This window comes from Arachis duranensis, chromosome 9 (assembly GCF_000817695.3).
Source record: "Arachis duranensis cultivar V14167 chromosome 9, aradu.V14167.gnm2.J7QH, whole genome shotgun sequence".
NCBI classification, from domain to species: Eukaryota; Viridiplantae; Streptophyta; class Magnoliopsida; order Fabales; family Fabaceae; genus Arachis; species Arachis duranensis.
Genome location: NC_029780.3, coordinates 9,823,353 through 9,850,812, shown reverse-complemented (window position 1 = coordinate 9,850,812; position 27,460 = coordinate 9,823,353). Strand labels below are relative to the sequence as shown.

At 32.9% G+C, this 27,460-nt stretch overlaps 3 protein-coding genes across 3 annotated transcripts; 2 read left to right on the top strand and 1 right to left on the bottom strand.

The window, feature by feature from the left end:
• The first annotated feature begins 2,549 nt into the window (after positions 1-2,549).
• LOC107464551 (protein FAR1-RELATED SEQUENCE 5-like) lies at positions 2,550-3,175 on the top strand. The gene is made up of 2 exons (XM_052254181.1): positions 2,550-3,007; positions 3,109-3,175. Exons 1-2 carry the CDS (start codon positions 2,550-2,552, stop codon positions 3,173-3,175), a joined length of 525 nt encoding a protein of 174 aa, XP_052110141.1.
• Positions 3,176-13,456: 10,281 nt separating this feature from the next.
• LOC107464629 (GTP cyclohydrolase 1) lies at positions 13,457-17,022 on the top strand. Its single transcript, XM_016083563.3, has 2 exons — positions 13,457-14,106; positions 15,177-17,022. The coding sequence occupies exons 1-2, from the start codon at positions 13,896-13,898 to the stop codon at positions 16,373-16,375; spliced, it is 1,410 nt and encodes a 469-aa protein (XP_015939049.1). The 5' UTR covers positions 13,457-13,895; the 3' UTR covers positions 16,376-17,022.
• A 741-nt stretch (positions 17,023-17,763) lies between these two features.
• On the bottom strand, positions 17,764-25,746 carry LOC107464630 (1-deoxy-D-xylulose 5-phosphate reductoisomerase, chloroplastic). Its single transcript, XM_016083564.3, has 12 exons — positions 25,578-25,746; positions 22,360-22,538; positions 22,151-22,237; positions 21,318-21,443; positions 21,163-21,225; positions 20,523-20,672; positions 19,875-19,942; positions 19,616-19,727; positions 19,403-19,507; positions 19,027-19,148; positions 18,782-18,928; positions 17,764-18,144 (listed from the first exon to the last, which is right to left on the bottom strand). Exons 1-12 carry the CDS (start codon positions 25,648-25,650, stop codon positions 17,991-17,993), a joined length of 1,386 nt encoding a protein of 461 aa, XP_015939050.1. The 5' UTR covers positions 25,651-25,746; the 3' UTR covers positions 17,764-17,990.
• Positions 25,747-27,460: the final 1,714 nt, after the last annotated feature.

The following is a 27,460-nucleotide window of genomic DNA, read 5'->3' as shown; positions in this document are numbered from 1 at the left end:
CCCAGATTAAGATAATAAAACTAGGAACAATAGCCATAGAGAATAGCATAAAAGAGCGGCATTAACCCCAACGGAAGATGCCAAGATAGAATTATGTCAGAGCCCGTGATACGGAAATAGCCGAGAGACTTAGCAAGCGAGTCGTTACAATAGAGGCAGAACTCTAAGTTTCACGAGAGAGATGTGTTTTTACGGTGTCGCCTTACTGGGAACCATATAGGTTCTCACCCTTTCCTTTTTCTTTTCTCCCCAGATGGAGGATCTCGACTTGTCTGCCACCAGTGGAGTTCTATTCAGAGAGGTGCCAAAGGAGCTTGTATTTTTGAACCCTACAGGAGATGCTTGAAACTAGTCCTGAGACGATGTCTGCCGACTTGTGCCCCGATGATGGAAAAGAATGTAGGAAAGATGGTCTTTGTTCTTTAAACATTGCTTCCCCTCACCTTTGTAGCATTTTTTAGGGATAGGACTTGATATTTTTTTCTATATATATATGTCAAGTTTGTATGAACTAACTTGAGATGTATGCATGTATGAGAGTTTTCTATAATCTTGTTGCTATTTGACTTTGCTGTTAGATTGGTATATAATTTTTATACTGTATATCTGTGTGGATGTGTTTGGTTGTTACTAATGGGTTTACTAAAAAAAATATATGATAAGAGTTTAAAGTACGAAAGGCTCATATGTAATAAATATTATCGAGTTTAGAGTTTTATAGAGCTATTGAGAAGTAGTATCTGACGACTGACAGTGATTCGGACCTGTCGAAAATTAGGTCGTTACATGAGGTGTTTCAAAGTGTTATTGTTTGTGATGGTTTATCAAGCATCTTAGAAGATTGATGGATAATAAAAAAAAAATTTGACAATAAAATAAAGTTTACGGAGTAAAATCTCTCTATCTTTAAATTTTATATATTTTATTGTTATTTATTTTTAAAGGGTTGTGCAAAGTATAACTCTTTATAAGTATTTAGAATTCCCTTGCAAATTCTTAAAAAAATATTAGTACGAAAGCATTTGTTCATTTAACTTGATTATGCTTTCACATTATCAAAAATTATCAATTTTCATTACTCAGTTCACTACTCTTGAGTATCTTACAATAAGGTGAGGGGGAGAAGGGATGATTGAATGGTGGAGCGAGGGTTGGAGAGTGAGAGACAAGAGTGCGGAGGATGATGAATGATGATGATGGTACTAGGTGGAAGGGAACAAAATTAGTAAAAAAAATTGGCCAAAGGTTAATTATTAAAGGTTAGCGATAAGAGTAACATTAGATGATAGAAATAAAATTGAAATAAATTAAGAATTTAATTTTAATATGTTGTTACTGTATAAGAATTTTACACGTAAATTTAATTATATATTATTTCAGTAAAAATAATTTTTTTAACATTGATTATGTGAATGATATTTAAAAAAATGGAAAAGCTTTACATTCATGTAAAAATTACATGGATGATATCTAAGTATTTTTCACTCTACGCGTTTTTCCTTATCCACACACTCGTTTATTTTACATGCGTCTCATATAACATATATAACGTAATTCTTCTTTTGCATGATCAATATTTCTCAACGTAAACCTTTCTCAACGTAAACCTTTTCATATAATGTAATCTAAGTACCTTCTTCTTCTTCTTCTTCTTCTTCTTTGTTCGCGTTCTTCTTCTTGTTCTTTGTTCGCATTCTTCTTCTTCTTCTTCCTGTTCTCCTTCTTCTTCTTCTTCAACCTAATTAAATTCGTTGTTCTCCTCTATTTGCGTTTTTCTTCTCTGCATTATGGATCTGGATTGACTTCAACGTAATTAGCTTCGTCGTTCATCTTCTTTTTCATTTTCTTCTTCGATTTGCACTTCTGAATTGAAACAATGAATGAATCAACTTCAAATCAGTTGAATGAGTGCGATTTGGATAATTCTTCCGAAACGTATCAATTTGATGAGGTTTGGATTATTGAATTTTGAATCTAATTCAATGGAATGAAATTACTAATTTTATTTGAAGTGAATTGAATGGACTGAGGTGATCTATATCTGAATTGAATTGAATTGAATTGATAATATATAACTGTGGGTAACTGTAAGTGTGACTAAATATGAGTAACTGTGAGTAACTTTTTGGTTCGGTAAGTGCTAAAGAGTTGATTCACCATGTGCATGTGTTCGGTTCGGTATGCAGAAAGGAGTAAAAAAAATTAGACGAATATATTCTGTTTTGTTCTCTAAGCATTATATAATTCTTTCACCATAATTAAGATTTCGGTTTACCGTGCAGACCAGCTGTGTTGTGGATGAAAAATTTATCCCAAAGGTGGGAATGATTTTCAGGACACTAGAAGAAGCTGAAAAGTTCTACAAGCATTATTCCAAACTTGCCGGTTTTTCTACAAAAATAAGGAACACGACTCGGGATGGAGACAAGATTAAGAATCAACTAACTGTATGCTCTAGAGAGGGGAGGTAAAAATCCAAGATATCTCCAACTTTGAAGACAAACTTTTTAGCTGGGTTAAATTGTCCGGCCAGAATTTGCGTACACATAATGAAGGATGTTGGTTTTTGGACAATTTCCAAAGTTGTTTTGAATCACTCACATCCTTGTTGTCTAGACCAAGTTGAGATGCTCAAACAACACAGGGAGATTAGCATGTTTGTGTGTCGCACCATCGAAACCCACGAGGAAGCCAGAATCAGACCGAGCAAAACTTACCAATTATTTGTGGCAGCAGCTGGCAGCCACCGTAAACTAGGTTTTATTGAAAAAGATGTGAGGAATTACATTACAAGAGAAGTACGGAATATTTTCGAAGAAGACAATGCCAAAGAATTTGGGAAGTACCTAGTAAGAATGAAAGAGAAAAACCAAAATTTCTTCTTTGAGCTCAACCTTAAAGGCGATCACTACATTAAACATGCATTCTGGGCTGATGCAAGAAGCAGGGCTACATTTGATTATTTCGGAGACGTGGTTTCATTTGACACCACCTATAACACAAACAGGTATTCGGTTCATTCATATATATTTTTGATGTTCAGTGCATGTTTATATTTCGGTTCACCACCGTCTGCTTGTTTTTTATGCAGGTATAATTTGGTTTTAGGTTCTTTTGTGGGCGTGAATCACCACGGCCAGTCGACATTTCTTGGATGTACGCTGATGAAAAATGAGGACATCCAATCATTCAAATGGCTATTTGAGTGTTGGCTATGTTGCATAGGAGGGAAGGCACTAAAAGGTATTCTTACCGATCAATGCGCATCGATTCAAAGGACAATTGAGTTGTGCATGCCAACAACAATTCACCGCTGGTGCATCTGGCACATTATGAAGAAGATCCAAAGCAAATTAAATGGCTACAAGGCACACAACGAAATTAAACAAGAGATGAGGCATGTTGTTTGGAACTCGTACAGAAAAGAAGCATTTGACAGAAACTGGATCGATTTCCTCAGAAAGTATGGCCTCGGAGGCAACAAGTAGCTTTCAGGTAATTGAGATTTCAATTCGAATTATTTTTATGCTCATATCTTTTTTTTCCAAAGCATGTACTGTTTTCGGTTCACCACACATTATGGGTTCGATTTGGTTTGCAGAACTGTTCGAGGATCGGCATATATGGATTCCAGTTTACTTGGATCACCACTTCTGGGCTGGGATGAGAAGCACACAAAGGAGCGAGAGCATGCATTCATTTTTCAACAAGTTCATCACACGGAATAGCTCATTGAGACAATTCGTGAAGCAATACAACAATTGCCTAGCAAGCAGAGAACAAGTAGAGAGAGAATTCGATGCTGCAGATTTTCACATCGTGATACCGTGCGCAACAAAATCAGTAATAGAGGCACAGTTTCAGCATGTATATACCCATGAGAAGTTTAGGGAAGTTCAAGCCCAATTCAGAGGTAAAGTGAACTGTATCACAAGATCAATGCATTCCACCTTAGGTTTCACAACATATGAAGTCATAGAGTAGGTTTTCAACTCCACATTCAACAAGTTTGTCGTCACCTATGACGCAGTATCACGAGATGTAAAGTGCCATTGCTTGCTGTTTGAGTCTAGGGGCATATTGTGCCGCCATTCCCTAAGCGTCTTAAGCTTTGAACGAGTGGATAACGTGGCACCAAAATACATATTGGAACGCTGGAGCAAGAACATAAAGAGGAGGCACACACACATCTAGAGCAGCCAAGATGAACCTATACTGGAGCCAAGAAGTAAGAGATTTGACAAATTGGTGTTTCAGTCGCACAATATATGTGAATTTGCATCCGAGTCTAAGGAGTTAACTGGAATTCTGCACCGAGCATTTGACAAGGTCATGGTAGAGATGGAAGAATATCAAGAGAGAAGCAAAGGAAAAAGTTTGTTAACCCAGGAAGAAGCGACATTAAGCAATGTGAATGACCTTCAAAGCCCATCACGTGTCAAAACAAGAGGTCAGCCCAAGAACAAACTTGGATCAAACCAGGAAAAAAAGATCTCAAATGCCATGAAGAAAAAAAAAAGATAGCTCCAAGCGAGATAAAATTGACTTGCTTTTGATTAGTTAAAAATTCAATTGTCCATTTTGCTAATATACAATTAATTATGTCTTTTGTAGTTGAACTTTTTAGACTCTGGATCATCGATTCAGTCAAGCTCTAGTCTTTACAATGCGCCAGATATGAATTATCCAAGAGAGGATTGTACAAGTTTTAATTTTATTAATGTAAATTTTTGTTCACCCATGAGAAAATTTTGGTTCACCATGGTTATAGCAGGGTTAATTTTTGAATATTGTTAGTCTTTAATGAATAGTCATTTTTTTGTGAAATTCTATATTGATATATGAAATTTTTCAATTCATCTACTGTTGTTAGTCTAGGGTTAATTTCAGGGTTCAGAGTTTAGGGTTTAGGGTTCAGGGTTTAAGGTTTTAGGGGTTAGGGTTTTAGAGTTTAGGGTTCAGAGTTCAGGGTTCAGGGTTTAGGGTTCAGGATTTAGGTTTAGGGTTTAGGGTTTAGGGGTTTAGGGTTTAGGGTTTAGGGTGTAGGGTTTTAGGGTTTAGGGTGTAGGGTTTTAGGGTTTAGGGTTCAATGTGTTTGCAACTTTCGGTTCGCCTAGTGTATTAATTTCGGTTCACTGTTTTCTTTTGGTGTTCATAATGTATTGGTAAATATAGTGATTGCAATCACTGAGAACCTGGAATAAAACAGCAGCCAAACAGTTTCAAGAGATATATAAATTTACATCTCAGATGAGTAATCCATCTTGAATCAAATATAAATATTAACATTAACATTTATATTAATATTGACATATATACATTTGAAGTAAGCATTTTTTGCTTTTAAAACAAGTAAAACAAAATATTGTTAATTACAACCAGTCAATCATAGTATATGCTATTTACTATCTAAATCCCCAGATGTGAATTTACAATAAAGGCTGGAGAAGGCAACAGATGGCTTCGAGAGTCTTATTGCTTCAAATTCCCAAATCACTTGGTCTTTGATTTTGTTCATTTCATGTAACAGAATGTGCGGACCATATTGGTACCTGAAGCTATTAATCTCTTCCTACATTTCATTTGAAAGAAATTGGTTACATAAGAAATGAACCCAACTGAAATAAGAACAATAACTTTCAAAATCTTAATTATACTGTAAAAATGCAATGACAATAACTCTAAACCCTGAACACATTAAATATCAATTAAATCAAAATCACATTAAATAACAACAAATTTCATTCAAAGTCCTAGTTATACTGTAAAAATCCAATGACAGTAACCCTAAACCCTGAACAAATTAAAAGGAGGCCACCGAACCGAAAAGCATTCACTTGGTGAATCAAAATTATAAAGGCCAACGAACCAAACATTGTTTATGTGGTGAATAAATGGTCATCAAATTTCAATCAACAAGAATAGTATTTCTGCATGGAAAAGAACTATTGAATCGAGTAACAACAAACTTCAAAGCCGTAGTTACACTATCAAATAAGAAAAGAAAGAAGTTTATTAATATAGAAAGTACTTACTTGTATCCAAGCTTTATATTTATATCTCTTCCCGCTTTTAATTTTTTGTGGATCAATTGTTTCGAGCCATTTCATCACTTATATTCCACAATCATAGCTAAGCAAGAATTGAGTATAATACGATCAATAGTATACAAAATAAAACACATTAAAAATAGCATCATAGAAGAGAAAGTTTCTTACTTTGTACGTTGACCATTCAATTGGATATACTCTACTTCCTCTCCTAGTCCATCCTCCATTAAAGGTTCTGCCCCAGCATACACCCTCATCTGGGAAATTATTAAATCTTGAAAGAGATAAAAAAAAGTAAATAAAAAGAACCAACAACACTCAACCGAACTCATTTCATGTACTGAATAATTTGAATAATTTAGAAAAAAATAACTTACAACAAATTTGTTCAGTTTCTTCCTTGAATCGGGTATATTTTCTGGTAGCTTATTGATAGGGTCAAGCACATAGAATTTCTTTTTGTTGACATTTGCAATCCACAACCACCAATGGGCTCCATTGCAAATTGGCACAAATAGCTGAAGTTTGAGAAAATTATAGAATATTTCAATCGAAATAATAGCAAACAAGAGAATTATCAAAGAATTTTTAGAAATTACAACTTACAAATGGATGCGATGCAAGTTTTCTTTTGTCAAGAAATTGGCGGTGGTGGGCATACTGCTTAATATCAAACCTGTAGGCCTTGTTTGTCCTCTTATCAGTGTAGGACTCGCCATGTGTTCCCATCATAAAATTCTGCAAAATGAATATCAGTTAAATCACATTTCCACCGAACCCAACACAATTCATATGCTGAATAAAATGTGAAAAACACTCAATCATCAAGAGAAAAGTTTTCTTCATGCAAAAGAACTCAACAAAATATATAACAATCAGGTGAATCATTATTAATATTCCCACCGAACCGAAAAGTAATCAACATTGAATAAGAAATTTAGCTTACCACAATATCCAGTGGCACAATGTATATTTGTTCCTGATACCGCCGAACTTTTATTTCGTTGAGAATCATGTTGTGTATACTAACCACCTACAGGATGAAAATTTTATGAGATATACTATATAAGAATGTTTAGAAAAATCATTAACGTTATTGCAACTGGCAAAGAATTTACTTAGGCATGCACGTGTTCTTTGGGCATTAGAGACATAAAATATTCTCTTAACCCCTCGTAAAGTGCCTCATGTTTCAAGACAAATATTGCCTCATATTCATTGCTACCATCTCTTGTCTGTTTCACATGTGTCATCCAATGATGACACTTTTCATTCAACTCATTCGTGATTTTTATCTTTTTTTCCGGGATTTTGTAAACTTCAGCAGCTAGTAAGGATGGCTCTGAAGTTGTTGCTTCAGCAAACTTTAATGCTGCTGTCACTCCAACATCTATCACCGCCTCTTCTAGGATTTCAAGCTGTGGAATACTCGATTGAGAGGGCTGACTTGGTTGAGATGCTGGTGGACTTATTCCAAGGTTAAATAAATGCCTTTCATCTTCCCTTTCCCTAGGTTGAGCAGCATTGCAAGATGATAGATATTTAATAAAGATATTAAACAAAAATGATATTAATCATTATAGTGAACCAAAATCCAAACAAATAGTGAACCTAAATCAAAATTTACAGTGAACCGAAATGATATTAAAAAAATGATATTAAAGAAAAGCAAGTAACATACCTATCAAATGATGACAAGATTATAGTTTCTTGTTCTGATTACCTTGCCACCGGAGGTTCTTATAATTGTTCTTCATCAGAAACTTCATAGATATTGTCATCTTTGAAAAACTCTTCAATAACAGAACTTGTAAGAGACCCCGCAACACCCTGCTTTTTGGATTCTTGAGGGTAGCTATAAGAAACAGAAGAGAGTCCAAAGACAACAACACATTAAATTGATTTCTGGTTTCAACTGAACCATATTTAAACAATGTATAAGCAGTAAACATTATCGGTATTTATATAAGCAGTAAAACTTACACATCAACAGGTGCTTCTTGTTTGGATTACTGCGTTGTTGGTTCTTCGCAGGGCTGTTCCAGAGGTCTGTTGCATGAAACAGTAAACATTTCTATAATTATCCCAAACTATTATCATATTTAACAATGATAATTAACAGAAATGACATTAATAATTATAGTGAACTAAAATTCAAACTAATAGTGAACCTAAATCCAAACTTATAGTGAACCAAAATTATATTAAACAAAAGTGATATTAAAGAATTTTATGCTTGCAAATTAACAAGTGCTTCTTGTTCTGATTACTGTGCCACCGGAGGTTCTTTGGATTGTTGCTATTGTTCTTTGGCAGGACTATTGCATTAAATAGAAAATAGTTCAATAACAACCCAGAATTATTACCCTATACTATTAAAATTAATAAAAAGAATTTTTATGTGAAACTTACTCTTCATCAGAAACTTTATAGACATAGTCATCTTCCATTAAGTCTTCAATTACAGAACTCGTAAGAGACAGCGTAACACCTTGCTTTTCAAGTTTTGGAGGGCAGCTGTAATAAATAGAAGAGAGTCCAAAGACAAGAACACATTGAATTCATTTCTGGTTTCAACTGAACCATAATTAGACCATGTATAAGTAGTAAACATTGAACAATATTCATGTGGTGAATAAATATTTATTAACTTACTCATTATTAGAAGTTTGTTGTATTTCATTTTGGGGAGGGGGCATAGTTGAGGTCATCTATGATCAACTCTTTCTGAACAGAACTTGGAAGAGACAACGCAAGAGGATGTCTAAGGAATGTAAACAAGGATAAAGTTAATGTTGAATAATTAGAATTTGTTTTGAAAAATAGGAATTTGCACATTGAAAAACTCACACTTCCAAAGGTTGAGAACGAGTTTCTTGTCGAAACTCAACGATTTGTAGCTCGGAATCAGGTGTAGCTCTAGTGACATTTAAACACATTTTCCTTATGATTAATTAAACAAAAATTATTACCTAATTATAAAAGAGTAACATAAAATTTTTAACTTACACTGGTAGAGTTTTAGAAATCTTTCTTGGGAAGATTTTCTTTTTTCTAAAATATTTGACCGGACTTTCTGTGATATTTTTCCTAAAAAAGATAACAAATTAAAATTAGAAGCCAAGATTAAAAGAAGAGGTCTAGAAAGACATTAAATTCATTTTCGGGCAACCACTGAACTGAAAGTACAATATGCAGTAAACCAATTTACCTGGTATTGCTTGCGGCAGTTACAGAAGGTGTAGAGCTTCCTTGAGTCTATAAGAGTTGCTCGTTATCCAGATTTACAGTTGGCATTCTAAGCAAGATAAATAAATATTAGTAATTCAATCTAGAAGAATTAGAAAAGGTTGTAGCAAAAGTAAGCAAAGAAAGAAAAAGAACTCGGGAATAATAAACTGAATCTTACGTCTGAGAGAATTCATTTTGTGCCTTTGGTGAGTCAAAGTGATCCGGAGTAATGTTTGCTGATTGAGCTCCATCATTTCTTTTCTTTGATCTTTTTTCTCTTATCGTCTCCAATGCTCATTTTTTTCTTTCAACAGCATTGTCTTTTGCTTGTTCAGTTCTGAAAGTTCATAAAATAAGTATCAAGGAACCTAAAACATAAGTATCAATAAAAGAAAATATGATTTGAGAAACTTACTCGTTGCCAGATTGGGCTTGTGTTTTTGCCACCCTTTGTTGTTGTTTTCTTTTTATTACGGGTGTTTTCTCGATTTCATTTTCTCTGGAATACAGACAAACACATCGAATTTATACTGGAGACAAGACACTAACAATGAAATCAACCAAACTGACAGACACCACCGAACTGAACTAAATCAAAGTGCTAAAACAAAAATTAGAAACTCACCGAACTGGAATTAATTCATTTGCTGAACAAAAATTGATACACATGCAATCAACAAAATGTCTCACAGAAATTACGCAATACTTACTGGCTTTCAGATTCACTTGTGCTCTCTGAATCTCTCGGCACAGGCTTTGTTTTTTGGTTTGTTTTTTAACCACCGAATTTCTTTATTCCAGTTTTTTTATTTCTTCTTCTCTGCAATACATAAGAACAAGCGCATAAAAACAAATTTAAGCAAATATAAGTTAAATGAAATCAATATGAAAATTAAATTTACTGGCTTTTAGATTCAGATTCGGAAAATCTTTCCTCTTCAGAAGAAGAATCCATCTCGACAATTTTATTTTTTATTTTCTTTCCTTTTTCTTTCTTGTCCAAGTTACTTGTTTTTGTTTTTTCTTTCTTTTTTTTTCTTTCTGTACAGAAGTCCCTACAACAGAAACAAGGGCTCAATTATTTAATCATCAAGAAAATACATTTACAATCTAGTGAACCAAATGAAGCAATCCCACCGAACCAAAAAATATTCATATGGTGAATAGTACATGACAACTATTTAATCATCAAGAAAAATGTTTCTTAATGCAGAAACATTCAAATGAACAAACTAACAATTGCAAGTAGGACAAATAAATTAATTATAACCTAAAATAGAAGTTTATTTAGTTAGTAGAGTATTTTAAAAGCATTTGAAAGCAAATTTTTGGGAAAATTTTAGTAGAGTATTTACCAATGGTTATGTTGCTTCAGATGAAATCCGTTCAAGCATCATTTGCCTTGTCCAATGGGCCAACCACGGTGCAGGGGGAGCATCAAGTGCAAAAGGATGGGGGAACTTGGTTTCGTGAAAGTATATCAACATTAATACAAAAATACAACCATCAACAGACTGTTTCTTCCCCTTTCTCTTGTTTTCAACTCCTTTCATCAAGAAGTTGAGCACATGTTTTGCCCAATCTCATTCCCGAATGTTGTCCACATGAAAGATCGGTGGCTTATGGATTGGGGAGGCCACACTTACTGTTGTGGGGGAGCAAGAAGCACTTTTATATGAAGACAACAAAAATTCTCTTGAATTTTTTTTGGTTCTCCTCCCCTTCTACACTCATATTAAGCATATTCCTTGTCAAAGTCGTCAAGAAAATATTTTTGACGTTGTCAAATATTTTCTTGTCTGTTGGATTCAGGTTGTTGTAATCAACCTTATCAGGAAAACGATTCCCTATAATATTTTAATAGCAAAAATTAGTAAAAAATGGTTAGTTTAATTTTCTGGACACCAATGAACTGAAAATAAGCAGTAAGTGGAAAATGTATTACCTCCGTTGGTTATGCCGAGGGCAGCTGCTACTTTCTGAGGAGTTTTATGTATATTTTCCCCTAGAGATTTTTCAGGCATCATTTCTCTTCATCAAAGCGATCAAGCAATTCTTTCAACAGGGTATTAGAGACATTCATTTCTGGGACATTTGCCAGGACACCAAATCCCATTTCTTCCATTATATCTTTCTTTTCTTGACTCATTTTCTTGTACACTGTTGCTATTGCCTTTGTTTGGCATCTGCAATAATGAGTTTTCTGCAAGTTTTGAAATAGAATGTGAGGATATATTTATAATACAAAATAGATATTATTTGAATGAAAGTGGATAAGTATATTTAATCTGCTTACGTTATAATGCGCCTTCTCCTTCATTGTTGCCATTTTCTTGTTCTATTTTGCTGTAATGAAAAATTTTGGTCAATACTTCATTGAATACATCAACAAGCACAAGCATGTATATCTTAATCAAGTCAATTAAAATGCCACAAGCCACCGAATCGAAACTCATTCATGCACATAAGCAAAATCACAAAGGCCACCACCCACCGAACCGAAACTCAGTCATGCACAGAACCAAAATCCCAAAAGCCATCAAATCGAAAAACGTTCATGTGGTTAATAAATGATGATCAACTTTCAATCAAAAAAGAATAGTATTCCACCATGCAAAAGAAGTATCGAAGATAGTAACAATCAATTTCAAAACTCTAGTTAAACTATCCACACAAATAAGAACAAGCACGTATATCTTAATCAAATCAACATCTTCCAAAAGAAAAGTTTTTCAAATTTCATGAATTAGGTGTTCTTTCAAAATGACATTTACAAATTTGCTTATTTAAAAACTTTTACTGAAACTTGATATCTTTCTTTAAGTATTAAGGTTAGCAACCATTCATGCTGAAATTTATCCAATATAATGAGATAATTTTACAGTAGTATGGCTTATCAAAGTGAAAGAGTTGTCTCTAATGTCAACTATCCTAAACAAAACTCATTTACATCAAGTCTCGAGATATTGTCAATTTTTCTGCTGAAATTGCTGACAAGTGTAACTCATGCTTAAAAAATTTGTAGAAAGGGAGATATTGTCTTGTTCTATTTTGTAATGAAAAATTTTGGTCAAAACTTCATTCAATACATCAACAAGCACAAGCATGTATATCTTAATCAAGTTAATTAAAATGCCAAAAGCCACTGAACCGAAACTCATTCATGCACAGAACCAAAATCACAAAGGCCACCGAACCGAAAAACGTTCATGAACAGAACCAAAATCACAAAGGCCAACGAACCGAAAAACGTTCATGTGGTTAATAAATGATGATCAACTTTCAATCAACAAGAATAGTATTCTTCCATGCAAAAGTACTGAAGATAGTAACAACCAATTTCAAAGCTCTAGTTAAACTATCCACACAAATAAGAACAAGCACGTATATCTTAAAGCTCTAGTTACACTATCTACTGAATTGAATGAAAATAACAACAAATTTCATTCCAAGGCCTAGTTAGACTGTAAAAATCATTCACAATAGTTCAATTTACTAAACTAAGCAAATCAATCAAGTAAAACTAAAATGCAACTAGGATAAACATGACATTTCAAGATTTTAAATGAACAGTAGTTTTCTCATACCTTTGGTAGTCTTTATTGCCATTTTCGTTTGTTTTTGGTTGTTGCTTGCGAAATCTTCTTTCGATTCCTTTTCAGTAGTGGTTTTCGCAGAGAATGTGATTGAAGTTTGAGTGATGTTGAGAGAGATTTGAAGAGAATGAGTGTTTTCGTGTCTTGGTTTTGTGTTGAAGATGTAACGTTTTTTCATAATAAAGCGCGAATGAAAAAGGAGGGGTTTCTTTCGTCTCTGGCACGTGTTTTTCACTCGCCATTTAATGCGCTTGATTCTATTTGAACTTGGGCCAACTTGGTTATATGGTTATATGAATGTGTAGATGATTATATAAAACATTGTATACTGAGTTAAGATATTAAAATTAAATTCGTTGATTAAATGTTAAAAAAATATTAAAAACTTTTAGAAATTTATCCTATGATTTATTTTTTAAAGAGTCATTTTGTAAAAAATCAAAAGGGTATTTTTGGTGAAAAATGAAAGTGTTTTCCGAAATTATCTTTAATGTTAGTGAAGGTGAAGTTGGTGCATGGCTGCAGCCATTTACCCACCCACCAACCCAATCCCACTACACACTACACAGATCCCTATCCCTTCCTTTTTGGTTTGCAGCGCCACCTTATATATACATACACCACACACAAATTCATTACATCCCCACCCTTCGTACCATTCGTTACCAACACCACCACCAACCTTCTTTCTTCTTGTGTGGGTCCGTCTTTACAATTCCATTTCCTAGCATTCTACGAGATAGAAGACCAGGATCCACACATTTCAAGATCAACCTTAACCCCACGAATCCATTCCTCTTTGTCTTCCCTATCTCTCTCTCTCTTTCTCTCTCTGTCTCTAATTCATGATTCTTTAATTCCTTCTGTTTCCGAGACCGATCTGATATATCATTTTTCTGATTTCTGATCTGTTTCTCACTCTGTCTCGGATCTTGTTCTCGTCACTTTGGATCCGTTGTCTGTTGTTGTTTGATATTGATATCGATATTCCTGGTTTTGTGGGAATTGTTAGATTTCAATGGGCTGTTTGGATGAGGGGCATTTCAACGGTGAGCTTGAGAATGAATTGAGTATTGGACTTGGTGAAGTTGGTTTTGATGAAGAGCGTGTTGCTGCCATTGGTGATGCTGTGAAGCTTCTCTTGCAAGGTCTTGGTGAAGATGTAAACAGGGAAGGTCTTAGAAAGACGCCTCTTCGTGTCGCCAAAGCCCTCCTTGAAGGAACCAGAGGTATATCATTTATATCCTCCTTTTTCAATTATTTAGAGTAACTTCTAGCTTCTGTGTTAGTTAATATTCTTTTGAGACAACATCATTAGAATTGTGTAGACGTAACTGAACCCAAAAACTAGTGCATCTTTGGTTTCCCTCGGTTTCCCCAATATGACTTAACTAAACTCCATTCAAGGGTTTGCCGCCGGCGGGTTGCTTTATACACAAGGCAGGATTTGAACCCCAGACTTGTTTAAGCGATTGAATAGTTAACCATTCGATCAACCCAAGTTGGTTAAAACTAGTGCATGTTAGTCATTGTTGAATTTTCTTTTAGAGGGAGATCTATCAAGTTGTTACTTCATCATTGCCATTAATATTGCTCTCTTCTTTGTCCCATCCTAGTACATGTTTGGATCTAATTAAGATGGTGGAAGTTGGTGGAGGGTGCTATACTTTCTTTTATTTTTGCTGCTATGATCTTTATCAATTAATGCTGCATTTAGCCGCGGGGATAGTATACAAATACAGAGACAAAAAGTTTGTGTTCCCATTATCTCCACTTTCTAGAAGGACAGAAAATACATGAAATTTGTATGCTAGGACACAGTGTCTTGTACATGTCTTGAGTTCTGATTGGTGTATCTTTCTGTTTTTGCGTTCTCTATCAACTACCAGATGTAGCCAAATAGAATCCCTTTTGGTCCAGCATTTTAATGTGGTTGTGACATCATTACATATCGTTGAGTAAATGTATATTACTTCAACCACAAACTTTGGATCCTTTGCTTATAGTCTCAACTTTATGAGGCACAAAGGATTTGAGGTTACTGCTCTTTAATTAAATGTGTACACTATGGTTAAGATATAGATAGTCATGATGATCATTGTTTATCATTGTTTATTTCTATGGTTGGCTGACTAATTATTACGTTCAAAACTTTTGAATTTTTCTTCTGCCTTGAATATTTGATCATCTTCTACAGTTTCTTTTGATTTTGATGTCCGTTTAGCATTTTATCAAATTGTGTTATCATATTTTCTTGATGGTACTCTTACTAATCTTTAGTGAATTGATCTTCTTCCAGGTTACAGACAAAAGGTGAATGAAATCGTTGGCGATGCTTTGTTCCCCGAAGCTGGTCTGGACAATAATAGAATCGGTCATGCAGGGGGTGCAGGCGGACTTGTGGTAGTCCGTGATCTCGATCATTTTTCCTATTGTGAATCATGCTTGCTACCATTCCAAATCAAGTGTCATGTCGGTTATGTCCCTTCTGGAAAACGAGTGTTGGGTTTAAGCAAACTTTCTCGTGTGACCGATGTATTTGCTAAACGACTCCAAGAGCCACAACGTCTGGCAGATGAAGTGTGTTTGGGTTTGCAACAGGGAATAAAGCCAGCAGGTGTTGCTGTGATACTTCAGTGTAAACATTTACACTTTCCAGATATAGAATCAATCTTTCTTGAGTCAAACCACCAAAGGTGGGTGAATGTAATTGTCTCTTCAGGTTCTGGAGTTTTTGGAAACAAAAATGCAGATGTTTGGACCGATTTTTTTGGCCTACTTAAATTTCGAGATATAGATATTGAAAATGTTCGTCCTAGAGGATCATCTGACCAATGCTGGTGTCCATCTGTGTCTTCTCTTTCTGCTAAAGTTTCGTCAAAAATTGTACCTCTCAATCCTGCAATGGTCACAGCTGTATCTTCAATTCTAAAATCACTGGGAGAAGATCCGATGCGGAAGGAACTTGCGGCAACTCCTAGCCAATATTTGAAATGGTTGTTGAATTTCCAAAGCATTGACATGGATGTGAAGTTGAACGGTACTCTTTCTGGTGGCTTAAACTCTCTGAACTCCAATTTGGAAGTAAACTCCAACAACAAACAAATATGCTCTGAGCTGAACTTGCCCTTTTGGTCGCAGTGCGAGCATCATTTACTTCCATTTCACGGAGTTGTTCACATAGGATACTTCCTTTCCGAAGGCTTCACTTGCATCGGAAAATCCCTTTTGCAATCAATTGTACATTTTTATGGTTTCAAGCTCCAGCTTCAGGAACAGCTTACAAGGCAGATAGCTGAAACCATTTCGCCATTGTTAGGTGGAAATGTAATAGTAGTTGTAGAGGCCAGCCATACATGCATGATCTCTAGGGGAATTGAGAAGATCGGAAGTAGCACATCTACCATTGCTGTATTAGGACACTTCTCAACTGACCGCGCTGCAAGGGCCGCATTCTTGCAAAGTATTCCTACTCCTACATATTGCGAAGGGCAATAGTTCTTGTGGAGCTTTCACTTGGAAGGATTTTCTTTGCATTCTTGAAAGTTTTGTTAACCACACTACGAGCAATGCTGAAGCCTAGACCTCGATGAATTCAAAAGACATACTATCATGGACAGGTTCAGAAATTTTGAAGTCGCCTCCACTGTGAAGTTGACTTATAGTTGATGGTTAGATCTTCCTTTTATGTTTCCCTTCTTGCTTATAATGCGATAACATGCCATAAATCGTCACTTCTTTTAGGGTGTGTTTTTAAGTTGAAGTTTTGAAGGAGAAGGGATAGAAGTAAAGGGTTATAAGTGTTAAACGGATGCGACTTGCACTTCAAGCGTTTCCTTTTCCTTCTTTTCCTTCCAAAATCAAAATTGCATACAAGAAAAATTCAAGGGACAAGCACTTCTTCAGCCAGGTCCAGCACTTTGTCTTTAGAAGTTAGTTTTGGTCCCTTAATATAGATTATAATGATGGTTCTTCATTTTCATTATACTATATATAGGGTTTCAATTTTGTTGTTTTATGTAAGGTTCTGAAAGTCATGATTGAAATTCAATTGTTGTTGTGCCTGCGAATGCTTGAGTGCAACATATATGAAGCGTTTGAATGGAGATTACCAATATCATCTAGACATTTACCACTACTTGAAATGATGATTATTAGTGTCATTTTATTGAATAGAAAATGATAAGAATGATACATGTACCAAAAGAAGGGTTAGCAAAATATAATCTAACCCATTATCATTGACAAGTTAAATGGATTAATTAGTCAGATTTAACCCCTTTTTGTCATTTCTCAGTTTGATAATTATCCCTTTTTTCGGTGGATAGAAAATTTAGAGACATCAGAAGAGAGTTAAAACAGAGTTCTTTTATCATTGTCCTTAGGCTTTGGTGGACAAATTATCATTTCCTAATAGTGGCATTTTGATTGCTTTTGTATTTGTCTTTCTTCAAACAGGTTTGTGCATCTCACTTTATATTTCTCTTATATAAAGTGAAAGGTAGTTAATTTTACTAATGTAGTATATATTATTGGATGCATATGTAAAATTGCTTTATATTAACAAGGCATTAAAATTAAATTCTTTAATTAATAAAAACTTTGAAGTTTTCCATTTGAAGCAACCTTAACCAGGGCCCTTGGGCAAAACACCTTCTTTTATGAGGATCTTGGTAATGTGCATAATAAGTAATTTAGTTAGTTTGTCAGTTATGACATTGGTATGTGGTAGTCAGTTACAGTTAGGCTAACCATGGTTACATGCGGCTGACTCTAGTTAGTTAGCTTGTATATATACAGTGTATAATCACTAACTTAGAAACACTATGAATCATTCTTCATTGTTTATTCGTGTCTCCTTGTAAAGTTAGTGTAGTGTTCTCTCATTTCTCAGAAAAATAGTTTGATTCTCATTCCACGCTCACCATTCATGGAGCTAGTGTGTTTTGTGATACACTTGATATTGTTGCAGGTTGCATCAAAATGACAAATTGCTTTTGCAACATTGTGTTGAGTGAACTTTTATTGAAACCATTTCTAAGTGTAGAAACATATTCTGGCTACTCATATACATTTACACACTTGATGCATGCCATCAAATAGGATTCGAATTTCAAATACTTGAAGCTATTTGCAGACCAGCAGCATATTGTCGCGCCCACTGGTCATAGTGAAGGATTTCCTCAAGTGAAGGAGATGCCACCAATTCTTTCTGATGCGCTTCGCATGTTAACTCCACAACCTTGAAAATATCCAGATAGGTAATCCTGGAAACAGAACCAAGTAGTAGTTAATCAGAACAGTATTTAATGTATGTTTTATCTGTTTTAGCAATTAGGATTTAGGATTTAAGATTTCAGTTTTGCTAACTTTAACCTAATTGCGGTATGAGTCTGCGCAAAACATGCATATGTACACATTATTGGACTAATATGTTTTCTTAGAGGCTGTTTGTGAGTTGGATTTCAGGGAGAACTGGAAGGAAAGGTAAAGAAAGTTTTCTACTGTAAATTTTACACTAAAAACCCTTCATTTTCCTTCCTTCTCCAAACTCTCATCCTTAGTGAACAGCCAATTAGTTTCTTTCAATATTCATAGCTTCAAATAGAAGGAATTCTTCATGCTACATAAGTTAAGTGGCATATATTCTCTTGAAAATGAGTAGTCATTGTAATAGTGGATTGAAACTGCAAAATTGTTTCTAAAGAGACAAGATTGTTCTTCTCATATAAGTAGTTTTACTTGGGAAAAATAAGCTTACGCAATTCAATAGTCCAGATGCATACTACTTAAGTGTATGATAACCTTCAATAAAGGTAATTAAAAATATCCATAGAAACATAAAGAATGCAATGAAATTTGCATAAGTAAAATTAACTAAGTAGGGAAGTTAATACTACTTACTTTTCTTCAACAAACAATTCAACAGCTTTCTCATTTGCTGCACTGAGAACTCCAGTCATTGTTCCTCCGGCACGTCCAGCAGCATAGCAAAGATTCACAGATGGGAACTTATCAGTGTCTGGTGCTTGAAATGTTAGGGAACCATACCTGAGTATTCAAATTTTAAACATAAACTCTATCAATCACCCAAAAATTTGCATAGTTCCCTCTCTAAAATCAATAAAAAAGTTTTCAAGTGATATTACTTGCTAAGATCAAGACGGGGCCAAGTTACTTCAGAACAAGGGACTCTTTCTGGCCATGACAATGTGTAGAGGAGAGGCAAACGCATATCTGGTAACCCCAACTGTGAAATAACAGATGAGTCCTGAAAATAACAACAATTTTTTGTAAAAGAATAGAAAAGTAGAGGTAAAAACAGAAAATATAATTTTATTGTTTTCACTGTCAATATGTGTTTGACACACAAACAGGCAATTAATGTGGTGATTTTGTGCTTTTTAAATACAACAACAACAAAGTCTTGTCACACTAAATGGGGTCGGCTAATTTTGTGCTTTCTAAATAAATATAAATAATACAAATTCAAGTAACAGCTAAAAGGATATTGCAATGTTAAACCTGAGTTTCAATCATTCCATGTATGATAGATTGTGGATGAATAACAATCTCAATATCATCATATTCAGCTCCAAACAAATAATGTGCTTCAATTACTTCCAGACCCTACAGAATAAGAAATAGAGAAATTTAATTTATAACTATGAATAATATTATCAAATAGATTTCTTTTTTAAAGAAAAAAAAATCCAGAAACATTGAGGACAGGAAAACCTTATTGAAAAGGGTAGCTGAGTCAATAGTTATCTTTCTTCCCAAAGTCCAGATAGGATGCTTTAGTGCATCAGCAAGTTTAATGTCTTTCATCTTTTCCTTTGGCCATTCCCTGTCAATTATTCAAATAGACTAGTCAGCAATAAAAGCAGGTAGACTCATAAATCAGTTTCAGAAAACCTAAAGCAGAACCAACCACACAAGACTCACAACTCAAAAGCCAACTTTAAAAACACTTCTTCTAACTACTTTTCTTTACCTGAAAGCACCTCCAGATCCAGTCAAAATTACTTTCCTAAGTGCACCCTTTGGTAACCCTTGGATACACTGTAGATAGGAAACAGTACTTCAAGCATCAGTGATGATCATCAGCATTAAGTGGTAAAAAAAATTGCAATAGTAAATCCATTGACTCCAACCAAATAAATGAGATAAGGATTATCTCTAAGTCATGTTTGGTGAGTATCTCAAGACTGAAATTCGAAACAAATATGCTATGTACATACACAAAATCAACTACCAAATCAGGTATTATGTATTTGTATATAAACGCATATATTGTTTAACTCATTTTCAATATGTATTTTGTATTTCAAACATGTATTTTATATGAGTGCTGATTTGGTGACTGATTTTTTATGTGTAGTAGCATGATTGAATTCGAAAATACCGAGACAATGACAAAACAGAAAGGTTATATCTCTGTCTATTACAAGTCTCAAATCTCTCAAGGATAAAGTGTGAATCATCCTTCACCCATGAACTAGTTTTTGGGGTTAAGTTAGGCCCATCTAATATCAATTCTAATGCTGTCTTCATTTTTTTCGGGTAAATAAAAAACTAGACGGATTTTTTTCCCACTAAAATACAGACATTGTTTGTTTTTATATCTCAGTATCAAAAACACCTGAAAGATGGCAGAATGTTCTGAATCAGCTGGAAGAATTTTGATGTTATGTTTGTGAGCAAGAGGAAGAACAAAGGCGCCTCCAGCAATCATTGTCTCTTTGTTGGCCAATGCTATGTCTTTCCCTGCTTCTATGGCAGCAACAGTTGGCTATAACATTAAACAAATAAGGGAAAGTATCAACTTCCTGTTAACACTATAATGGTCTTTGTATTTTGTATCAATATATGTGTAATGAATCATGGAAGGTTGTGTGTATAACGAGGAGAGTTTAATGTAATTCACCATTTTCTATATGTCTTTTATGTAATTGAAATGTAGTAACTTGTATCCGAAGAAAATTGCTTTGCAGGGAAAAATTCATAGTATGCAATAAACATAATCTAAAGATAGTTATCACCACAAAGAGATATCTTTTAACAGACTTGAATTTATGAAGGTGGATATTCCATTTTCGCATGAAGATAACATTGCAAACTGTTGGATGGTTCAGTCAAACAAGTTCAGTCAACTTGTTCTGAAACACAATTTGCTATTTTATTTTATTTATATTATTTTTGTATTAAATTACAACATTCAAAATTAAATACACATTAAGTAGGTAAATGAGATAATCTAAGCAATTAGAATTTAAATTTACCTTTAATCCTGCGCAACCAACTATTCCTGTAACTACAGTGGCTGCATCAGGGTGGCGAGCAACCTGAAAAAATAAAATAAAATAAAATGGAAGAACAAATTGTGTTGTATAAGGTAAGTGAATGATATGGTGTTGAGGACAAAACATTTTCCCACCTCAATGACTCCTTGTTCTCCGGCGACGATTTCAGGTTTGTGATCGGAATCAGCAATAGCCTCTTTGAGTTCACCAATTAGAGACTCATTTCTAAGAGCAACAAGTTCAGGCTTAAATGTTTTTATCTGCACAACATGGAAACGTTATACCAATTAAATTAATTTATCAAAACCGTTTGAATTGATATTGAATCAATCTTAAAACTGTATTAATCTAATCTAAGTTAAAATGTTTAACTACACTAGAGTGTGAGCATATAGGAGACTGGATTCAGTATTGTGTTTGATAACTAGAGACTGAATTAAAATTTTAGTTTTGAGATAGAAAAATTCAGTTTTTCGGTACTATAAAAAAGTAGAGAAATAGGGACAGAAAGTTGATGGAGACTAAAATTTTAATAACATTTCTTTCCAAAACTACTCTTATTTAACTTTTTCAATTCTAAATCTATCATCCATTCTTTATATTTGTCTTAAACTAAACATGATATTGAGATATAACTCAATTATATACATTTAATACCAAACAAAATATCTGCCTCCTAGTCTCTGTAATCTAGTCTCAGTCTCTCAATCTCGATATCTCTTTCAAACACAACGTAAGTAACTAATTAACTAACTAAATAACTAAATAAATAAATAACTGTAACTGCCAACTATACAGATGTAACAGAAAACTGAAATGCTTTAAGAGCAAAAAATGAATTGCAAGGGCCAATTTCTTGCCAAAAAGGAATGACAAGGAGCATATACTACATATGCTGCAACAATTCTAGGAATAATAAATGATTCAAATTGATAGCAATTATTTGGACTAAGTAGGTAATTATTACCTGATCAGCAAGAAGAGTAACATTTGAACCAGCTGCAAGCCCCACCACTTTAAATCTATCCGGAAACTCAGCCACTATATTCAGTGTCTACAATAGAAAATAAGCAGATTACTTAAAAACATATAACATAACGTATTTTAGTTCATTCATATTCTACATTGCAAGTGCTTCCTTAAATGAATTGAAACAAGTGAGTTAATTGTGCATACCTGGGTTCCAATTGAACCTGTAGATCCTAAGATAGAAATTGGTTTTGGTCCATCCCATACTTTAGCATTAGGATCAGGACTAGCAGTTCCTGGCCATGCTGGTGCTGGTGATTGCACTGAGCAACATATTCTTCTTTCTACTGTTGTCTCATTTTCTTTTCTCTTCAAAGAAAAGCTTCCTAATAATACCAATCAAATTCCACCATCAATATTTACCTACTATTCCACTACAACCAAGTTTATCTAAAAATGTCACGAAATTATCACTTTTTATTAATATTAATTAATATTTTATTTACATACTATTAAAATTTAAAATTTAATATTTAAAATATTGATCAAGTGTTAATAAAAAAACAACAAATTTTATTGATCACGTAGTATTGTTATTTAATAATTTTATTAGTCATGTAAAACTACACATATGTCGTTGTTTGAGAGAGCTGGTAGGACAGTTGGCTATTTGAGTTGTTTTGTTTTGGAGCATTAACATGAAAATAGAAGTTATACAATTTTTTTTTTTTAAAGTTAGAAGTGAGGCTCAAATTCGTGATCTTTTAGATGAATATAAAGAGACTATGTTATTTGAGTTATAACTTATTGGAAGGTATACAAATTTATTTGGTAAACAAGACAGTGACAAAATAATAAAATTTTTCAACGTTGAAGTCCTCTCAAAAGTTTCTTTCAATATATTATTAGTAGCAAATTAAATATCTAGAGAGGGTCTTGATCGATGAAACTATCAAACTAAAATAACTGTATAAGGCTGTTACTCGTAACTCCGTTTTTGAAGATCTTATATTTCAGGGGTAATAAAATCAATTGCAAGAAAACTTATAGTTAAATATTTTCTTTTATTTTCCTACAAGGCTACAACTACTATAGAAAATTCTAAAAATATAAAAATCAAATGTGTATGTTTTAAGAATGTAAAAAAGCAATAATGCTAGTTATAGAACTATTCATTATTAAAGGGTGTCTGGGATATTAAAAAGGTTATTTTAAAGTTATTTATTTGTATATGGGACACTCAGACACAGTTATTTTTAGGGTTTGTTTAGATACTATTTTTAAAAAAGATTTTTTTAAAATATTTTTTTAAAAGATTTTTTACAAAAGTAAAAGTGATTTTATGTTTAAATATTTCATGTAAAAAAATATTTTTATTATCAATTATATTTAGATAAAATAAGATAAAAATATTTTTTTGTTCATTTATTATGTAAAAAATATATTTTTTTAAAAGAAAAAAGATCTTTTAAAAAATATGTAAATTGTAGTTTTTCAAAAAAGATATTTTTTATTTTTCTATTTCTTTTATTTTTACTATTAAAAATTTGTCAAACACATTAAAAAATTAAAAAAATATTTTTTATCGATTTAATGATATCCAAATAAGCTCTTAAGTAAAGTTGAAAGTAAAAATTTATAGTTAAAAATTATTAGATAAATTGATATGTTTGACTAAATTATCATTTAATGATCTTTAACTATCAATTTTATATAAAAATAACTGCATAAAAGTTTTCACTTTTATATATAGTTGAAAAATGTGAAAACTATTTTTATTCCGAAATATTATTATTATTAAAAATGTTTCTAAAATATTGTTGAAAAATGATTTTTGTTGAAACCTTGGTTGTTTCATAAACTTTATACAAGCATGCAAAATGTGAATTTATCAATAAGGAAAAAAAAATTTGTTAGAAAATGCTTTTTAGGGCTAATTTATATTTAGTTATGTTAGAAAATAAGTTCGGAAAATATTTTACAGTAAAAAAGATCTTTTGGTAGATAAATAAAAATATAATAATGATACAGTATTTTGGTAGATACATTTTTTTCTTGACGAAGTGTATGATCATGATGGCTATAATTATAATAGCTAAAATAGTTATAAAAGTTTAGCAACAATTAAAAATAAAACTAAAATTAAAGTTACATACTTTTATTTTTTAACAACACTTTTAAGTTAATCACACATTTTTAATTTTCAAATTAAAAAGTACTGGAAATAGTAAAAAAGAAATTATAGTTTTAATTTTAGCTATATTTTTTTAGATATTGTAAAAAAAATTATTTACTATATTTATCAAATAAAAATATTATATACACATTAAAAAATAGCTATCAATTAAGTCATTATGTATTTAACTCATTTTAATTATATTTTTTATTTTAATATATATTTTATATTAATTTATTTTTTATGATAAATTTTAATTTTTTTAAAAATAATTTATGTTTATATCTTTTAAATAAATATTAATTTTTAACATTTTTTAATAAATAAATACCACTTTTTCGACGGGTAGCATTCACCAATAATATATTTACTTTTTTTTTCCTATTTCTCTCTTTCCTTGTCTGTATTCCTCCTCTCTCCCTCTCTTTATCTTTCTTCTTAAAATGGATAACCCACTAAAAGCGGGTTTAGTACCTATGTAAGTATCTATCACTACTCAAAATATATTGATCTCCTAATAATTAAATGAAAACAAATAATTCAACCTTTATTTCCCATTTCTTTTCTCTGTTCAAATATTTCTTATCTTCATGCAGCTTATCAGTCAACTCTTTGTCAAATATATGCATACAAGGCTTCTTTGGTAAAACCTTTTTCTTTCTCAGTAATCAAAATAATATGCTGCATGATTTTAATTTATGATCTTCTAATAAAACCAGTTAAACTGGTTTAGTTTGTTGCCTTCTCCATGGTTTCCAATTTTGCATCAAAGCGTTGATCAGAGCATATATAACATCATAGGTGTAATAAGAGGATGACGGCACATGTGGCTAAGACTATGAGAAAAAAAAAAGACGGTTATTCAAGAAAATATTACTAAGTCATCACAATAATAGCCCATAAATATTGGTCCAACTCACAAAAGAATAAAAAAAAATAAAAAAGAGAAGTAGAAGTTACCAGTGTAAAAAGGTATATATATCAATTTAGTTAGAGAATTATTTTTTTTAAGAAAACAATCAATAAAAAATTAAACAGAATTTTTTAAGCCAATTTTTTCAAATTTTATAAATTACGTATAATAGGATCACCTTCTCATTAGTTTTGTTTTTGTTACGTTATTAGTAAATATGAAAATTGAGAGTATAAGTGAAAAGTGAAAAGTGAGAAGCAGAAGCACATATAATTTAGAAAAAGACAGATAGAGGAGAGAGAAATGAATGAGAAGAAAGAGGAAGAAGAGAAGAACCTGGAAGCTTTGGGGAATCAGAAGCGAAAAAGAAGGGCTTCACTTGCGCTGGAGAGGGCAAGTTCAGAGCCATTCAAATGTATTATTCGCACGTACACCACCAAACAATGAACCAATCACCTCTATTAATATTCTTCCTCTTATTCTACTATTTCCAAATCAAAACATCCAAAATAGTAGCTTCCATATAGTTAGCAAGTAAGTAACTGCCACGAATTGATTTGTGTGGTCTGTGAAATTTGCTAACCCTAACGAGTTAGATCCCATATTTCTATTTTTGTGTTCAATAAATTTTCTTCTTTTTCGTTGGTGCACCTGCCTTCTATTATTGTTAAAGTCCAAAATGTGGATAATGCTCTAAGTAAAGAATGAAAGCCACGGCGCTTTTTGGACTTCGGAGGTGGGTCCCATTTAAATAACGACGACTGTTATGAAGCTTTTGCTCGTACGTACGTATCTTCATCCATTCCATAAAGTATGAGAAAAAAAATTAGAGAAATCTTAGATATAAAAGTTATTTTTGTAAAGTTTTTTTATGCATTTTTTTTCCGATTAGATTTTATTGTGTTAATAAGTTATTAGACTAATTTAGATGAATTTAATTACTAAAATGATTTGATCATGTAGCATTATTGTATAAATTATTGTTTTTGCTTTTTACAGCAGTCTATTTCATTTTTTCAAAAGAAATTAACTTTTTAAAATATTTATTTTACTGAAGAAAGAATAATTAAGCAACCGAGCATTCTTAGAGAGTTTGTATCAAGGTAGAAACTTAAGTGTAGATAACATCATGCGAAGTTGATAGTTGAGAGTCGTTAAATGATTTGATAAGTTTGATTAAATTGTTATCTAACAACTCTTAACTATCAACTTCATATAAAGTTAACTGTGCACCTGAGTTCCACCTTGTGTCAAATACGTACATTTATTAATATTGTTTCGTCAAAGATACTCTCCGAATTATAGCTTGTCGCCGTTACTTGATAAACGCTTCCACATTTTCTGAACAATGGAAATAGGAGGCCTTGAAGTTCTTGCTTGGTAGTGGAACCTGCAAAAAGGACTCTGACATTCAAGTCAATAATATATCTTTTAAAGTGAAAACCAAACTAAAAGTATTAGGATTGACATTTTTCTTTTGAAATCTGCCGCTTTAACCCTGTTAGTGCTACTATTTATCATTGTTCAAATTAACTGATCGGTCGCCACTATCTCCAATTTTTGGGGTGAATCTAAGAGAGTTGGAGGAGGTTTTTTCCTTTTTGTTAGCTAGTTGAGTTTTCGTTATGGTGTTAAACCTCGGATTAATGTTGTCCCTTGAGCTCCCAAGCTCAACCTGCGACATTTTAGTAGGTAGAAGGAAGCTTGGTTTCTTACCTCTGGAATTTGAAAAGTGTGATGTGATAATAAATTTTTGTGTGGTTATTTTAAGGAAATCATTACCGCACATCAAATTGGTAAATGAACATTTTTTTAAAAATTTAACCGTTGAGTAGTGGGAGAATGTGTGAGGGGGTTTACTTAGTTTTTTTATTACCTGTTTTGCTTTGGAAAAGAACACTAGTTATCTACTGTATCTAGTTTGAAGAAAAAAAAGACATAACTTCAAAAGGTTAGTAGTTCTTGTCTTTTTTTTGTTTCTTTAGGTGATGGCTAGAGATAAGGTAGTAGAAGTTAAAAAAGATTATATTTACGAATGGGTTCACGTTGATGTAAAGCATCGTGCTTTAATTTTCAACAATGTTGAGTCCTTGCGTGGACTCAATTCTGTAAAGTTGATAAAGACTGATGCGGCTGTTAGTGTTGAGTTATTTTCCTGAAGTGGTGAAGAAAGGGTTTGCGAGAGGAGGGGATTGGGCGTATTTCTACCTGTACACCCT

Excerpts from the sequence above, each read along its gene's own strand:
- LOC107464551 (XM_052254181.1), top strand. The coding sequence starts at position 2,550 with ATGAAGGATGTTGGTTTTTGGACAATTTCCAAAGTTGTTTTGAATCAC. Across the intron at positions 3,008-3,108 it reads ACCACCTATAACACAAACAG|GTTCTTTTGTGGGCGTGAAT; the intron begins GTATTCGGTTCA and ends ATTTGGTTTTAG.
- LOC107464630 (XM_016083564.3), bottom strand. The coding sequence starts at position 25,650 with ATGGCTCTGAACTTGCCCTCTCCAGCGCAAGTGAAGCCCTTCTTTTTC. Across the intron at positions 20,673-21,162 it reads TTGGTTGCGCAGGATTAAAG|CCAACTGTTGCTGCCATAGA; the intron begins GTAAATTTAAAT and ends TTAATGTTATAG. Across the intron at positions 19,943-20,522 it reads AACATTCTGCCATCTTTCAG|TGTATCCAAGGGTTACCAAA; the intron begins GTGTTTTTGATA and ends TCCTATCTACAG.
- LOC107464629 (XM_016083563.3), top strand. The coding sequence starts at position 13,896 with ATGGGCTGTTTGGATGAGGGGCATTTCAACGGTGAGCTTGAGAATGAA. Across the intron at positions 14,107-15,176 it reads CCTCCTTGAAGGAACCAGAG|GTTACAGACAAAAGGTGAAT; the intron begins GTATATCATTTA and ends ATCTTCTTCCAG.